General features: G+C 40.3%; 1 protein-coding gene and 1 long non-coding RNA gene across 2 annotated transcripts; one reads left to right on the top strand and one right to left on the bottom strand.

Moving 5' to 3' along the window:
• Positions 1–12,307: 12,307 nt before the first annotated feature.
• Positions 12,308–15,947, top strand: SMCO1 (single-pass membrane protein with coiled-coil domains 1). Its single transcript, XM_029213723.1, has 3 exons — positions 12,308–12,429; positions 13,083–13,232; positions 15,250–15,947. The coding sequence occupies exons 1-3, from the start codon at positions 12,308–12,310 to the stop codon at positions 15,692–15,694; spliced, it is 717 nt and encodes a 238-aa protein (XP_029069556.1). The 3' UTR covers positions 15,695–15,947.
• On the bottom strand, positions 13,891–14,858 carry LOC114890555. Its single transcript, XR_003792312.1, has 2 exons — positions 14,767–14,858; positions 13,891–14,643 (listed from the first exon to the last, which is right to left on the bottom strand). It is a non-coding gene; the product is annotated as an uncharacterized LOC114890555 (long non-coding RNA).
• Positions 15,948–16,338: the final 391 nt, after the last annotated feature.

Below are 16,338 nucleotides of genomic sequence, written 5' to 3'. Positions count from 1 at the left end.
AGAGGGAACCTACCTCAACATAAGAAAGGCCATATACGACAAACCCACAGCAAACATCATTCACAATGGTGAAAAACTGAAAGCATTTTCTCTAAGATCAGGAACGAGACAAGGATGTCCACTCTCACCACTATTATTCAACATAGTTTTGGAAGTCCTAGCCATGGCAATCAGAGAAGAAAAAGAAATAAAAGGAATACAAATTGGAAAAGAAGTAAAACTGTCACTGTTTGCAGATGACATGTTACTATACATAGAGAATCCTAAAGATGCCACCAGAAAACTACTAGAGCTAATCACCGAATGTGGTAAAGTTGCAAGATACAAAATTAATGCACAGAAATCTCTTGCATTCCTATATAACAATGATGAAAACTCTGAAAGAGAAATTAAGGAATCCCTCACATTTACCATTGCAACAAAAAGAATACCTAGGAATAAACTTACCTAGGGAGACAAAAGACCTATATGCAGAAAGCTATAAGACACTGATGAAAGAAATTAAAGATGATACCAACAGATGGAGAGATATACCATGTTCTTGCATTGGAAGAATCAATATTGTGAAAATGACTATACTACCCAAAGCAATCTACAGATTCAGTGCAATCCCTATGAAATTACCAATGGCATTTTTTACAGAACTAGAACAAAAAATCTTAAAATTTGTATGGTGACACAAAAGACCCTGAATAGCCAAAGCAGTCTTGAGGGAAAAAAACGGAGCTGGAGGAATCAGACTCTCTGACTTCAGACTATACTACAAAGCTACAGTAATCAAAACAATATGGTACTGGCACAAAAACGGAAATACAGATCAATGGAACAAGATAGAAAGCCCAGAGATAAACCCATGCACCTATGGTCAGCTAATCTATGACAAAGGAGGCAAGGATATACAACGGAGAAAAGACAGTCTCTTCAGCAAATGGTGCTGGGAACACTGGACAGCTACATGTAAAAGAATGAAATCAAAATACACCCTAACACCATACACAAAAATAGACTCAAAATGGATTAGAGACCTAAACTTAAGACCGGACACTATAAAACTCTTAGAGGAAAACATAAGAAGAACAGTCTTTGACATAAATCCCAGCAAGATCTTTTTTGATCCACCTCCTAGAGTAATGGAAATAAAAACAAAAATAAACAAATGGGACTTAATGAAACTTAGAAGGTTTTGCAAAGCAAAGGAAACTACAAACAAGACAAAAAGACAACCCTCAGAATGGGAGAAAATATTTGCAAACGAATCAATGGACAAAGGATTAATCTCCAAAATGTATAAACAGTTCAAGGAGCTCAATATTAAAAAACAAACAACCCAATCCAAAAATGGGCAGAGGATCTAAATAGACATTTCTCCAAAGAAGACATACAGATGGCCAAGTGGCACATGAAAAGCTGCTCAACATCACTAATTATTAGAGAAATGCAAATCAAAACTACAGTGAGGTATCACACACCAGTTAGAATGGGCATCATCAGCAAATCTACACACAATAAATGCTGGAGAGGGTGTGGAGAAAAGGGAACCCTCTTGCACTGCTGGTGGGAATGTAAATTGATACAGCCACTATGGAGAACAGCATGGAGGTTCCTTAAAAAACTAAAAGTAGAATTACTATATGATCCAGCAATTCCACTACTGGGCATATACCCAGAGAAAACCATAATTCAAAAAGACACATGCACCTCAATGTTCATTGTAGCACTGTTTACGACAGCCAAGACATGGAAGCAACCTAAATGCCCATCGACAGAGAAATGGATATAGAAGATGTGGTACATATATACAATGGAATATTACTCAGCCATAAAAAGGAACGAAATTGGGTCATTTGTAGAGACGTGGATGGATCTAGAGACTGTCATACAGAGTGAAGTAAGTCAGAAAGAGAAAAACATCATGTATTAACGCATATATGTGGAACCTAGGAAAATGGTACAGATGAACCAGTTTGCAGGGCAGAAATAGAGACACAGACATAGAGAACAAACATATGGACACCAAGGGGGGAAAGTGGTGGGGCGGTGGTGGTGCTGGTGTGATGAATTGGGCGATTGGGATTGACATGTATATACTGATGTGTATAAAATTGATGACTAATAAGAACTTGCTGTATAAAAAAATAAAACAAAAAAATAGAAACATTGTACAGATTGTCAGGGATATGTGATCTAATGGATTAAAGGATACCAAATTTTATTGCTTTGAATTTGCAAAAAAAAAAGAAATTAAAAATAAATAAAATATAAAAATTGCCTCACTAACATAAACTCAGGTGTTTTGAAAGTGGCTTGTTATGAATAACAAAGGACACTCCTTTCACCTTTATCACTCTGTAGGTATTTCAGCAACTGGGGATAAAACCAAATATTATAATAAAAGATGCTTCTTTCACCTGTTTTAGGATCCAGGGAGAAAAAACAATTATAACAAGAGATGTTCCTAGTACTCTTATCACTTAGGAAGTGATAAAGAGTTTTAGAAGCTCTGTGCCAAGAACCAGGACAAAGACCAAATATGTATTTCTTATTATATCAAAATATCACAGTCATCAAGCTTGTTGATTTTAAAAATAAAAGAGTCAGTTATTTTACCAGCAAAAATTGGTTTAATTGGGAATAGCAGAGAGTTGCAATTCAGGACAAATAAGCCACAGCAAAAACCATAGGCAAGTCCAACAAACAAAGGAGAGGAATGTTATTTTATAGAGAAAATGGAGGAAGCTGGAAAAGGTTGTTTTGAATGAAAGCACACTGAAGAAAAGTGAGGGTTCAGGGTGATGACACTTTCTCATTGGCTGAGTTGCTGGGGTAGTCGAATTCTTGTAGGATACTCAACATACACCTCTTCCTGTTGGGGCCTGTAATTGGTGATTTTTTCCTGTTGATGATTCTTCTGTTGGGATCTGTAGTTGACTTTGAGTGGTACTGCATGAGAGCTTCCACTCCTAGCCTCTTGATGCCATTTTTAGTGAGGTTTCCCTTTATTAATTTTCACAGGTTTACAATACACAGCTTTCTGTGTGCATGTTACACTTAGATTTTTTTTAATATAAATTTATTTATTTATTTTTGCCTGTGTTGGGTCTTTTTTCTGCGCGTGGACTTTCTTTAGTTGCGGCGAGTGGGGGCCACTCTTTGTTGTGGTGTGCAGGCTTCTCATTGTGGTGGCTTCTCTTGCTGTGGAGCACAGGCTCTAGGCACGTGGGCTTCAGTAGTTGTGGCATGTGACCTCAGTAGTTGTGGCGAGCGGGCTCTAGAGTGCAGGCTCAGTAGTTGTGGTGCACAGGCTTAGTTGCTCTGCAGCATGTGGGATCTTCCCAGACCAGGGCTCGAACCCATGTCCCCTGCATTGGCAGGCGGATTGTTAACCACTGTGCCACCAGGGAAGCCCCCGACACTTTGATGTTTTTAAAACCCTTATTAATTTAAAAAAATTCAGGGGGACTTCCCTGGCAGTCCAGTGGTTAAGACTCCGCACTTCCACTGCAGGGGGCACAGGTTTGATCCCTGGTCGGGGAGCTAAGATCCCACATGCCATGTGGTGTGGCCAAAAAAAAAAAATCAGGAGATTTGAAGTAGCTAAACCATTTTTGTTTTTCACCAGTTCATTAATGGAAGTTTCCGTAAGAACCCCACTGTCTATGAACATGCCTATCACACAGACACAGTGGGGGTCAATAGCCAATCTAGCTAGTGGGGTCTGCTAAGATTCTTTGAGATTAATGTTTGAACAAGAAATGTCAAACAGATATAGGGGTGAAGTCTTAATTTGGTTTACCCCAGAGTAGGACCTGAGATGAGAATTGCATGTAGTCTGTGAGATGATTCTGTCACCTAACTCAGGTTCAGCCACTTATCACTCAAGAATCCAATACTGAGAGACAAGTGTTGGGTAAAAGGAAAGACAGCTTTACTGAGGAAGCTTGCAATCCTGGGGAAGAGGTGGACTCGTCCCAAAGAACAAACTCCTGACTTCCCAGGTTTTACTCAGAAATTATATTGGAAAAGAAGGGGATACATCCTGAGGAGAGGGTTGTGGGTTATGTGATCAGCTCATGGACATTCTTCCGATTGGTTGGTGGTGAGGTACTCAGGAGTCAACAGCATCAACCTTATGGTTCTGACTAGTCTGGAGTCTACGTGCTTGTAGGCGGGATATAATTAACTTCTTCCATCTGGCAAGCGTTTCAGTATCTGCAAAATAGCTCAAAGAATATGGCTTAGAATATTATCTATAGTCCTTGAGGAGGAACTAAAGGTCCTTGACTTTGTTTAGTGGCTAAACTATTATTATCTTGTCTTATTTGACTGTTTTCCTTTGTCTCTGCATTTTCTCACTTCTCTGATTAAATTTATTCATTGGAACTCAGGGAAGGCCTAGGAGGCTAAAGTTTTTCTACAGATAATAGGCAGGCAGAGGAAATGTGTGTGTGTAGGGGTTCTGTCCCAGAAAGGCCCCATAGCGTCCTGCTCAGTTACAATTTCAGGAAGCACCCATAGTACAGAAGTAGGAAAGTGAGACAGAGAAGGGAAGATAGCCAACACAGAGTACAGGTTCCCTCTGTGGGTAGTTGAGGCTCAATCCCTCTAAAGTCCTTTGGATGATGGCCCCCATTTTAAAATACAGAAATGGGGGATGAGAGATATTAAGTAATCTGCACAAGCTCACAGAGTTAAGAAGTGGTAGAACAAGAATTTGTACCAATCTGATCAGAGACCAATGACAGTTTAGCCTGAAGGACACCAAGCCAGGTTTTAGAAACTGGAATCTAGAAATGAGGGAAAAGGAAACCAATGCAAGCAGGTTGCAAGCAAATGGAGTGATCGCCTGGAACTGGCACTGTGTCTGAATTTTGCTTTTATATGATGACTGGGTCAGGTGAAAGGTTGAGTCTGGTGATGGAGCTAATGAAATGTATGGAATTCTCTTTCAAGAATATGAGCTCAGACATTCTCAATGAATCCTTTTGTAGTCTTTATAAATTCATAAGTTAAAGAACCCCTTCCTCTGATGTACTGGTGTAGGTAAGTATCTGGACTGAATGCATTTTCCTGAAGGTTGCACTATGAGCAATCTAAAAAAGTTGGATAAACCAGGTTGGCAGCCCCCCTGACAAAGTATCATTTTAACAAGCCCTATTTCCATCCACATGTGCTACTCTTACAAGAACTCTTAGGGTAAGGTGGCCATTAGTAAACTTACTACTGGTAACTTCATCTCTGGCAAAAACTCCTGGATCTTTTCCCTGGGTCAGAAATAACATTACTCTCTTACTGTCTGTACTTTGAGTTCAGCACTCAAAGATAGTACTCAAAGTATTTAATTGTTAGTACTTGATTCAGCTCTAGGATGAACAACAAAAACCTGCTGCTGCTTTAGAAGCTTGTTTCTCAGATGCTTGTTTTAGCAGACCAAAGTACTATTTAGTTCTTGGCACTGCTGTTTAGGTCTTGAGTTCCTCGTTCTTTCAAAGATCTGTACCCTGCAACAGAAAGCAGGCAGAAATCTAGGTTGCAGCTTTGCTATGAAAAAGGTTTGTGGAAGAAAATATTTTTAAAATATACAACTGATAAAGTACCATTATTCAAAATATACAAAGAGCTCCTAAAACTCAACAATAAGAAAACAACCTGATTTTAAAAGGGCAAAACACTTGAACAGAGATTTCACAGAAGAAGATACACAGACGGCAAGTAAGCATATGAAAGATACTCGACATCATTTGTCATTAGGGAATTACAAATTAAAATAATGAGATACCACTACACACTTATTAGAGTGGCCAAAATCCAAAACAATGACAACACCGAATGCTGGCAAGAATGCAGAGCAAAAAGAACTCTAACTCCATTGCTGGTAGAAATACAAAATAGTACAGCCACTTTGGAAGACACTTACAAACTAAACATACTCTTACCATGCAATCCAGCAATCGAGATCCTTGGTATTTACTCAATAAATTGAAAACTTATGTCCACACAAAAACCTACACATGTGTATTTATAGCAGCTTTATTCATAGTTGCCAAAACTTAGAAGCATTCAAGATTCCTTCAGTAGGTGAATGGATAAAGAAACTGTGGTACATTCAGGCAATGGAATATTATTCAGTGCTAAAAAGAAATGAGCTAACAGGACTCCCCTGGCAGTGCAGTGGTTAAGAATCCGCCTGCCAATACAGGGGACATGGGTTCGAGCCCAGGTCCGGGAAGATCCCACATGCCGCGGAGCAACAAAGCCTGCGAGCTGCAACTACTGAAGCCCGTGCACCTAGAGCCTGTGCTCTGCAACAAGAAAAGCCACCGCAATGAGAAGCCCGTGCACCACAACGAAGAGTAGCCCCCGCTTGCCACAACTAGAGAAAGCCCACATGCAGCAACGAAGACCCAACACAGCCAAAAATAAATAAATATTTTAAAATGTTTTTTTTTTAAAAAAAGGAAAAGGAATGAGCTATCAAGCCATGAAAAGACTTGGAGGAAAATTAAATGCATATCACTAAGTAAAAGAAGCCAATCTGAAAAGGCTACATACTGTGTGATTCTGGCCATATGACATTCTGGGAAAAGCAAAACTAGGGAGACAGTGAAAAGATCAGTGGCTGCCAGAGACTTGTGGGGAGGGAGAGATGAATAGGCAGAGCACACAGTGCAACTATTCTGTATGATATTACAATGGTGGATACAGATTACTATGCATTTGTCAAAACCTATAGACTGGACAACACCTAGAGTGAACCCTAACGTAAACTAGAGACTTTGGATAATAAGGATGTGAAAATGTAGGTTCATCACTTGTGACAGATGTACCGCTGTGGTACATGGATGTCTACTGTGGGGGAGGGTGAGTCTGTGTGAGGGGAGGGATATATGAAAACTCTCTGTACTTTCTGCTCTTTTGCCTGGGAACCTAAAACTGCTCTAAAAAATAAAGTTCATTAGTTAAAAAAAAAAAGTTTGGAAAGCAAAATGACAGGGGACAAGGAGGGTCCAGAAGGTGAACCTGGCAGAAGAGAAGAGGAAATTCAAAGATTGGGCAGACAACAGGCCAAATAGCAGAGAGGCAATCAAGAAAGGAATGATCAGCAGGTTCTGTTTAGGTCTGTACAGACAAGAGGTGGTCAGTGCAAGTAGGGAGAAGGGAACAAGTATTGGATCTGGATGGGCAGGCAGTATCCTAAAGGAAACAGCACTGGTGGGTGGAATTGGCAGGCTCTGATCCCAGAGCCAAACCATTTGCTCTTTACCCTGTTCTAAACATTCTTCCAGAGGCTGGGGGCTGGTCCCCCAATGGCTCATGCTGAGTGCGCTGAGGACAGAGATGCCAGGTTACGTGAGAGTTTCCACCATTGTTTCTTTCCTTCTCTATTTCCTTGTCAAGGTACTGGCCACAGGTCTACCCATCAGAAAACTAACGTTAGCTCCAGAGAAATGAAGGGCTTCTGAAGAAACCCCAGCAAAGAACTTGATGTATAAAGTCTCGTGCATGGAATTCCCTGGCTGTCCAGTGGTTACGACTCTCCGCTTCTACTGCAGGGGGCCCGGGTTTGATCCCTGGTGGGGGAACTAAGATCCCACATGCCGCACAGTGTGGCAAAAAAAAAAAAAGTCTCCTTCACTTTGCTGAGCTCCTTAAGGACAGAGCCCCAACTATAAAAGGCTTAATCAATAAGGCAAAGTTGTTAATGCTCATAAGCACATTAGCAATGAAAGAGTTCTAGGGGAGGTTAATTCAGTGACAGCTTCTTTCTTCCTTTTTTTAAACTTTACCCTTTTTCCAATCTCTTTCTATTCCCCACCCTCCACCCCCCAGTCCCTGGCAACCACTTTTCTACTCTCTGTTTCTATGAATTTAACTTTATATTTAGAGTCCGCATATAAGTGGTACCATGCAGTATTTGTCCTTCTCTGTCTGACTTATTTCACCTAGCATAATGCCCTCAAGGTCCATCCATGTTGTTGCAAACATCAGAATTTTCTTCTTTCTTGGACACTTAGCTTGTTTCCATATCTTGGCTATTGTGAATAATGCTGCAGTGAACATGGGAGTGCAGGTCTCTCGTCGATACCCGGTATTCATTTCCTTCAGATATACATATATACCCAGAAGTGGGATTGCTGGATCAGAGTAGTAGTTCTATTTTTAATTTTTGAGGAACTTCCATACTATTTTCCTTTGGGACAGGTTCTTTTCCTCTCTCTGCTCTGCTGCCCTGGCTTACTCCCTGAGGCTGGTTCCCCTCACGGCCGTAATAGGCTGGATGCTGCAGTCCCTGGCATCATATGAAGGAAAATCCAACAATATTGAGGGATGAAGAGAACATTTTCCCCCATGTGTTGCTTTTTATCATCAGAAAAACTCTTCTCCCAGTCACAAGAAGACACAATTCCCCTTATGTGAGGAGTTAGAATAGCCAAATTCACAGAGACAGAAAGTGGAATGGTGGTTTCAGGGGCTGAGGAGAGGGGAGAATGTGAAGTTGGTATTTAATAGGTACAGACTTTCAGCTGGGGAAGATGAAAAAGTTCTGGAGATGGAAATGGTGGTAATGTTTGGACAACAGTGTGTATGTTCTTAATGTCACAGAACTGTACACTTAAAATGGTCAAAAATGGTAACATTTTTAAATTGAGATATAATTGCCATATAACATTGTATTAGTTTCAGGTATACAACGTAATGATTCTATACATGTATGCAGTACATGATGATCACCATTGTAAGTGTAGTTAATGTTCATCTCCACACACAGTTACAATTTTTTTCCTGTGATGAAAACTTTTAAAATCAAGTCTCTTAGCAACTTTCAAATATACAATACAGTGTTATTAAATATAGTCACCATGCTGTACATTACATCCCCAGGACTTATTATTATAACTAGAAGTCTGTACTTTTTGACTACCTTCACCCATTTCACCCAACCCCCCAACCAAAAATGGTAAATTTTATGTTATGTATATTTTATCACAAGTTTAAAAAAATGTTTTCTCAGAAGCCCCACAGTAAATCTCCTCTCACATTTCATAGGACAGAATTCTGCCACCTGCCAATTCCTAAACCAATGATAATGGCAACAATAATAAAATTACTGTGATTGGTTTGGTCTAATCAAGATTCACCACCCTTGTGACTAAGGGGGTGGGTAGACCCAGAGTCCCCTGAAGTACACAGCTGCCCAATGCTCGAACAATATTTGGATTTAGATTCTGTTAATGAGGAAAAAATAGCAGGGATGGGGAGGTATTGGGGAGGATGGCCACTGGGTAGGATACAAAGACCCTAGCAAGGTTTCCCCACTGAGGCAAGGAAGGACTTGATTCCTTCAGGACACCCAAACTTTTCTGAAAATTCATGTGAGACTTACTGACTCCAGCCCCCAGGAGGCCTTGGGGACTCATACTGTCTCTCAGGTCTGTCCCTTTCCCTTTTCACTCCAAGGACAGACATTGTAATCTCATCACTTCACCTCTGACTGTGATACCAGTCTCCTGAGGAACATCTCTGCCTCTGGTTTCATTCCCATTTGGATCCATCTTAAACACCAGTGCTAGAATAACTTACAGAACCAACACCGCACATATGTCCAAACTGCTTACCAGGCTGGCTAGAACCCTTTTGCAATCCTCGTTTTCAGTCTCCCTACTAGTATGCTTCTTAGGGCAAGGATTTTGCCTTACTCATTTTATTCCTAATACCTGGAATAGTGCTGATCATTCATTCATAGGTTTTGCCCATTCAATTTATATTTATGGTGTTCAGCAAATATTGAATAAGTAAATAAATTATTCAATGAATGAATAAATCCATGACCTGACTTTTACCAGTTTGTGTCGTTTTTCTTTTTCTCACATGAATCTTTTGTTGATAGAAAGTCAACAAAATACTCACTCATTGTTCCCTGACCACATCATGTACCTTGCCAACCACCCCTGTGAATTTACCCACACAGTTTCTCCAGTTTGTAATGTTCTTCTCTCTCTTCTCTGATAATCAGAGACCTACATTTCCCTTAAGGCCAAGACCAAATCCCACCTTCAATGTGAGTGCTTCTCAGTTATCCAAGGCTTCAGTGACCTACTCTCTCATCATCTATGATTTTTACGGTCTGTATCTACTCAGCACACATTTTATATATATTTTAAGTATATATTATCTTTTAAGTATCTCCCCAGTTAGTATTTAAACCCCTTGAATTCAGGAATCCTGTTTTATGTCTGTTTTTATTTCCAATACCTAATCTAATACTACAATAAATATAAGTTTCTAAGGATGGTCGGATTTTTTTGCATTGATATAATACATCATAAAAAGTCTGGGGCTTCTTTAAACCTAATTGAGATTATAAGTGAATAATTAAGGTCTTAAAATTAGAGAGTAATATTTCCATTAAATTTAATCCTAGTATATGTATACATTGTGTACCCGTATATCCATTTACCAGAATATACACAGAGCCACAATTACATCTGGCTGTTGTACTAGGTTGATGAACTATGGTCACTTTTCAAAGGCAAATATTATAGTGTATCCCAGGACACCTGTGTTCATAGGATCAGCCCTTTGAAACTATATTTGGATGTACAAGCTATTAAAAGCTTCTTGTACTGAGTGACCTTTCAGGCAGAATTTAGATCGAATACTCACACTGCTGCTGCCTGTTGCTGAGTGGAAGGGAGCAGAAAACCCTGGATTCAAACCTCTACTGGGTTTTTGTTTTGCTTGTTTTCTTTTTCATTTTGCCTTAAGAAGATGAACAATGAAACCACAACCCTGATATCCTTAAAGGAGGCAATGAAAAGGTTGCTAATGGCTACAGGGAGGGAGCAAGCATGGGTCTGCTTTTCTGGGAAGATGAGTAAGAGAAGAATGAAGAATAAAAATAAGCAAAGAACTATGGACATGCTAATTAGAATTCTTTCTCTGTTAACGTGTTCAGGTTCAAAAAATGTCAATTAATAATAAAGAAAAATCTACTCCCAGGTGCTATAATTCCATTCAATTAATGTATGTGCTATATGCCAGGTTTGCAAAAATAAGTAACATGTGGTTTCTGCCCTCACAGCCTTAGGAATAACAGAAGTATTCAAAAATGCTTACAATTTAATGTGACTGACATTATAATGGTGATGTTCCTAAAGGGCTATGAGAACATGAAGAGAGGAATGAATTTTGCCTTTGACACTAGGAAAGGGAACCCTTCATAGAGGGACATTTAGGCTGGATCTGAAAGTGTGAGTAGGAGTTTACAAGAAATAAAAATACGGTAAGGAATTCTAGGCTGAGGAAACAGTACATGGAAGCATAGAAGCTTGGAATCGCATATGGTATTCTGTCAGCAGCTAGATGTCTCATATGACTGGTGACTAGGATGTGTGAAAGGACTGGTAGAAGATGGGGGCGAAGGGCAAAGAGCCTGTTTCCTGCTGAGGAAATCCAACTTGGCTCCAGCAATATCACTGGGTAAGTTGGCAGCATAAAACGTATATAATAGTCAAATTATAAAATCAGAATTGTGTTTTAGAAGAATATCTCTGGAGAATGGATTGGACGTGAAAAGGAGGAATCAAGTTAGACTACTGTAATCCTAGGTCCAAGTGAAAGATGGCGATTAACTGGCTTACTGGAGATAGGACGGGATAGATTAGAGACACACTGATGGAGAGAAAGGGAAAAAATGGTGAGTTATTCTGAGATTTCTAGTTCGAGGAATTGGGTAGATGGTGATGTCATTAACTGAGCTGGAGAATTGTAGTAGAAATGCAGATTTGCAGACATGTTGTTTAGGATTTATGTGGAATGATCGGGAATGCCTTTTGGTGAAAAGATTCCAAAGAAATGCTCCAATTGTAAACCTTTATACTGAATGACAAGCTAGTTTCCCTCTAGAGTTCAAGCTGGAGATGACCTAAAAGCAGTATCTTCTTAAAGGTCTAAAAGTTAATACAAAGAGTTTGCCAGATACCATAGTTTTGACTTGCAGACAGAGATTACTGGCATATTAGGTCATGCAGGCCTATACTACAAAAATGCACATTTCGTACAGAGCCTTATCTATATGTAAATAGAATCCAAAGCAATGAGAAAATTCCATTGCCGAAATTTCTGAAGATGGGGTGCGAGAGGACGGAGGAGGGACTTAGTAGATTCAGCTTAAGACAGTTGAGTTTGACATCACCATCCAGGTGGAGATGTGCAAAACATAGCTGAATATACAGGTCTAGAGCTTAGGAGAGGGGTCGTACCTGAAGCTAAATTAGCCTTGGGAGAAAGTAAAGACCAAGAAGAGAAAATGGTCAAGGATAGAACCCTAGGCAACCACAACAGTGTTCGGGTGACTGGGGACATAGAAACTCAGGGAACTGGCTGTGTGCGTATCATTTCCTTCGTGAAAGACAATGTGGGTGGCTTCAGGCAAGTGAGTTGTGTGGTTCCAATTCTTTGTGGTTCAGTTAGACATAATTTTGGTGCCACAGCGCCCTCTAATGATCAGGGCTGTTCAGAGCTACTCAGATCCCCCTTTTGCTGTTGCACTGCTTAGCATTTCACTAACATCAAAAATGTCAATCATAGGAGACACGTTGTATTACTTCTGTGTAAGGCCTCTTATAGGTATTGGGGGACAGGCATAAAGATGTCCAAGAAATAGTCTCTGATCCTCTCCCTCCAAGAGCTTACAACTTAGATCATGAAAAACTCTTTTTGAGACTCAATTTCTTTATCCGTAAATAGTCAAAATGACTGCTTTACTTCTAATGGTTGTTGTGAGAATCAAATTAAAGCTTGTATAAAATATTTTTTAACGTATAAAGTATGGTACGAAGACAAGACATGGCATGTAATTGAGGTAATTAGACAATTCACATGTTTGGCAATATAAGGAATGCCAGAACTAGGATGATGACTAGAGAGAACGGCAAATGGGAACAACTGTTCATCATCTTAAAATGTAAATAGCTACTCAAATTTGATAGTGGTTATAAACAATGTATTATAGCCTTATATTAAGACAGAACCTTAGTTTTGTGCCCTGACCTAAATTAACCCTTGATTCTTTTATCCTATAGAGTAGACCACAAACTCCAAGCATTAGAAGCACAGTTTAAAGAACTGGACTTCACCAAGGATAATCTGACACAGAAATTTGAACATCATAGCAAGACTCTGGCAAACCAAGCTGCCCAATATGAGCTGTGGACAGCAGTTCTGTCATTCAAGTGAGTATCCAATCAGAAATCAGTGGAATTTTGTGGTTTTGTGAGAGCTTGCTGTGCTCATTCTAAAATTGGGTTTCTTTTTTTTAAAAAAATAAATTTATTTATTTATTTTTGGCTGCGCTGGATCTTCGTTGCTGCATACGGGCTTTCTCTAGTTGCAGCAAGCAGGGGCTTCTCTGGTTGTGGAGCATGGGCTCTAGGCACGCAGGCTTCAGTAGTGGCAGCACACGGGCTCAGTAGCTGTGGCTCACAGGCTCTAGAGCACAGGCTCAGTAGTTGTGGCGTACAGGCTTAGTTGCTCCGCAGCATGTAGGATCTTCCTGGACCAGGGCTCGAACTCGTGCCCCCTGCATTGGCAGGCAGACTCTTAACCACTGTGCCACCTGGGAAGTCCCTAAAATTGGGTTTCTTAATATGGTTCCAACAATGGATTGTGAAGAAGTTACATTTTCTTAAGCTCATTCATTCAAAAGAGATTAATTTGAGCACCTGTTTACTTGCCAGAACTGTGGTACACATCTCAGAGTCCCTTGCTTGCCAAAGTCTTACTAACATAGAGATGGATAATATAACTCCTCTGCCATGGAGAAACTTACAGTATGAGTGGCCTGAGATCTAAGCTATCCAGTTTAGTGCAAGCCCTATTTCTTTTCTTTTCTTTTTTTTAAAATTCTTTTAATAGTGTGTATCTGTTAATCCCAAACTCCTAATTTATCTCTCTCCCCTTCCCCTCTGGTAACCGTAAAATTGTTTTCTATGTCTGTGAATCTGTTTTGTAAATAAGTTCATTTGCATAATTTTTTTAGATTCCACATATAAGTGATATCATGTGGCATTTGTCTTTGTCTGACTTAATTATGATAATCTCTAGGGCCACCCATGTGTCTGCAAGTGTCATTATTTTGTTCTTTTTTATGTCTGAGTAACATTCCTCTGTATATATGTATCACATCTTCTCTATCCATTCATTGGTCGATGGACACTTGGGTCGCTTCCATGTCTTGGCTATTGTAAATAACTACTATGAACACTGGCAGGCCCTATTTCTAAAGTAAGCATTTTCTAAACTGCAACAGCTGGTTGTTACCTGAAAACTGGGTTCAACTCTTGGTGGGCGTTGAACCAAAAGACAACCAAGCCAAAGACTGGGACAAGAAAGGATGTATTACTTGCAGCAAGTAAGGAAAACACCAGGGATCTTCCCCAAAGCAGCGTCTTCCCAAACAGCAAAACTGGGGAAGTTTTAAGCTAAGGGTACATGCATAATCATGAAGGGGCTTGAAGAGAGGAGAACTCAGCAGCAAATTGGGGCAAAGGTTGACAGAGTCCAAGCTTTAGTTGACTGAAGTCATAAGGGTCAGAAAAGGTCAACATCATTATTCCATCTTCCACTGGGTGGGGACCTCAGTTCCTGCAGAACTCAAAAGATATGTATCAGATTATTATATATATCCCTTGAGGAGGAACTAGGACTCTTATTACTAAACTACTTTTTCTTGAAGCTTTTCCTTTGTCCCTGCATTCCCTCACTTACCATTAAAATCATGAATTACTGAGACCTGTTCAAGGTCAAGCACTGTGGCCAGGATTAGATCACAAAATGGCTTAGGTCAAAAATGGCTTCTCTTGGGCTTCCCTGGTGGAGCAGTGGTTGAGAGTCCGCCTGCCGATGCAGGGGACACGGGTTCATGTCCCGGTCCGGGAGGATCCCACATGCCGCGGAGCGGCTGGGCCTGTGAGCCATGGCCACTGGGCCTGCGCGTCCGGAGCCTGTGCTCTGCAGCGGGAGAGGCCACAACAGTGAGAGGCCCACATATCACAAAACAAACAAACAAAAAATGGCCTCTCTTATGTCAAGAGAGCCATGCCTGGTTCTCTTTCTCTGGGGACCTCCTACTGTATCTGCTTACAGTTATCCTAGTAGGTTTATACTTCTTTGAATTATCCTAAGAAAATTCATTTTATGTTTGTATGTAAAGAGTTCTAATGCTTAAGAAGCTCTCCACATTTTTTGTAGGTTCACTCCAATGGAATTGAATATTTTATACAGCTACGTCATTGAAGTACTCATCCGCTTGCACACTCGTGTGCTTGAGAAGCTGCCAGATCTGGTGAGAGGTCTTCCCACCTTAGCCTCCATCCTTAGACGAAAAGTCAAGAACAAGCGCATTAGAGTTGTATGGGAGTCTGTTCTGGAGGAGCATGGGATGCAAGAAGAAGATATCACAGCACTGTGTACCTTCTTTGTAGCACATGGTAACAAGGCAGAACACTACATTGCTAAAGTAAGGCAAATGTATATAAAAGATGTCAATTTCATGATCACTAATATGGTAAAGAACCAGGCTCTGCAGGATGGTTTGCTAAAGGCTGTTCAGGTCATTGAGAAGGGAAAAGCAGTGAGGGCCCCTGAAGAGCAAAAGTCATCCCTAGAAGAGTTGATACCATCAGCCAAAAGCTAACCTGTTACCCTAGACCCAGAGATTACGCTTTTAGTAATTTATCTTGCAAATGGGAAAAAATACATACATGCAACTTATTACAGGGTTATTTTTATAGCAAAAGTGAGGAGAGTGTTAAATTATGATATACTGATACAGTGGATACTTTCTGTGTAGCAATACAAGAGAATGAAGAAGCTCTTCATGTAATCGTATAGTAATATGCAGTTATCACCAAGGTGTGTTGTTTTAAAATATTCATTTCCAGGGCTTCCCTGGTGGCACAGTGGTTGAGAGTCCGCCTGCCGATGCAGGGGACACGGGTTCGTGCCCCGGCCCGGGAAGATCCCACATGCCGCGGAGCGGCTGGGCCCGTGAGCCATGGCTGCTGAGCCTGCGCATCCGGACCCTGTGCTCCGCAACGGGAGAGGCCACAACAGTGAGAGGCCTGCGTACCGCAAAAAAAAATAAAAAATAAAAAAATAAAATAAAATATTCATTTCCAATATATATTGCTAAATGGAAAAAAACGAGCAAAAACAAACATATAGGCTACTATATCTATAAACTTCATAAACTTCTTCTGGAGAAATACATTAAAAAGTGGTAACACTGGTTTTCTTAGGGAAGAAAACTGAGAAGCTAGGGATCAAATGTAGGAGGAA

This window comes from Monodon monoceros, unplaced genomic scaffold (genome assembly GCF_005190385.1).
Source record: "Monodon monoceros isolate NGI ecotype Baffin Bay Population unplaced genomic scaffold, NGI_Narwhal_1 Super_Scaffold_11, whole genome shotgun sequence".
In the NCBI taxonomy this organism is placed as follows: Eukaryota; Metazoa; Chordata; class Mammalia; order Artiodactyla; family Monodontidae; genus Monodon; species Monodon monoceros.
Note: the sequence above shows the minus strand (reverse complement) of the source record. Positions and strands in the feature narration are given on the sequence as shown.

Bases quoted from the DNA above. Each gene is read 5' to 3' on its own strand.
- SMCO1 (XM_029213723.1), top strand. From the start codon at position 12,308: ATGGTCAAGGATAGAACCCTAGGCAACCACAACAGTGTTCGGGTGACT. The intron at 12,430-13,082 runs GCAAGTGAGTTG...TTTATCCTATAG, and splicing joins GACAATGTGGGTGGCTTCAG to AGTAGACCACAAACTCCAAG. The intron at 13,233-15,249 runs GTGAGTATCCAA...CATTTTTTGTAG, and splicing joins ACAGCAGTTCTGTCATTCAA to GTTCACTCCAATGGAATTGA.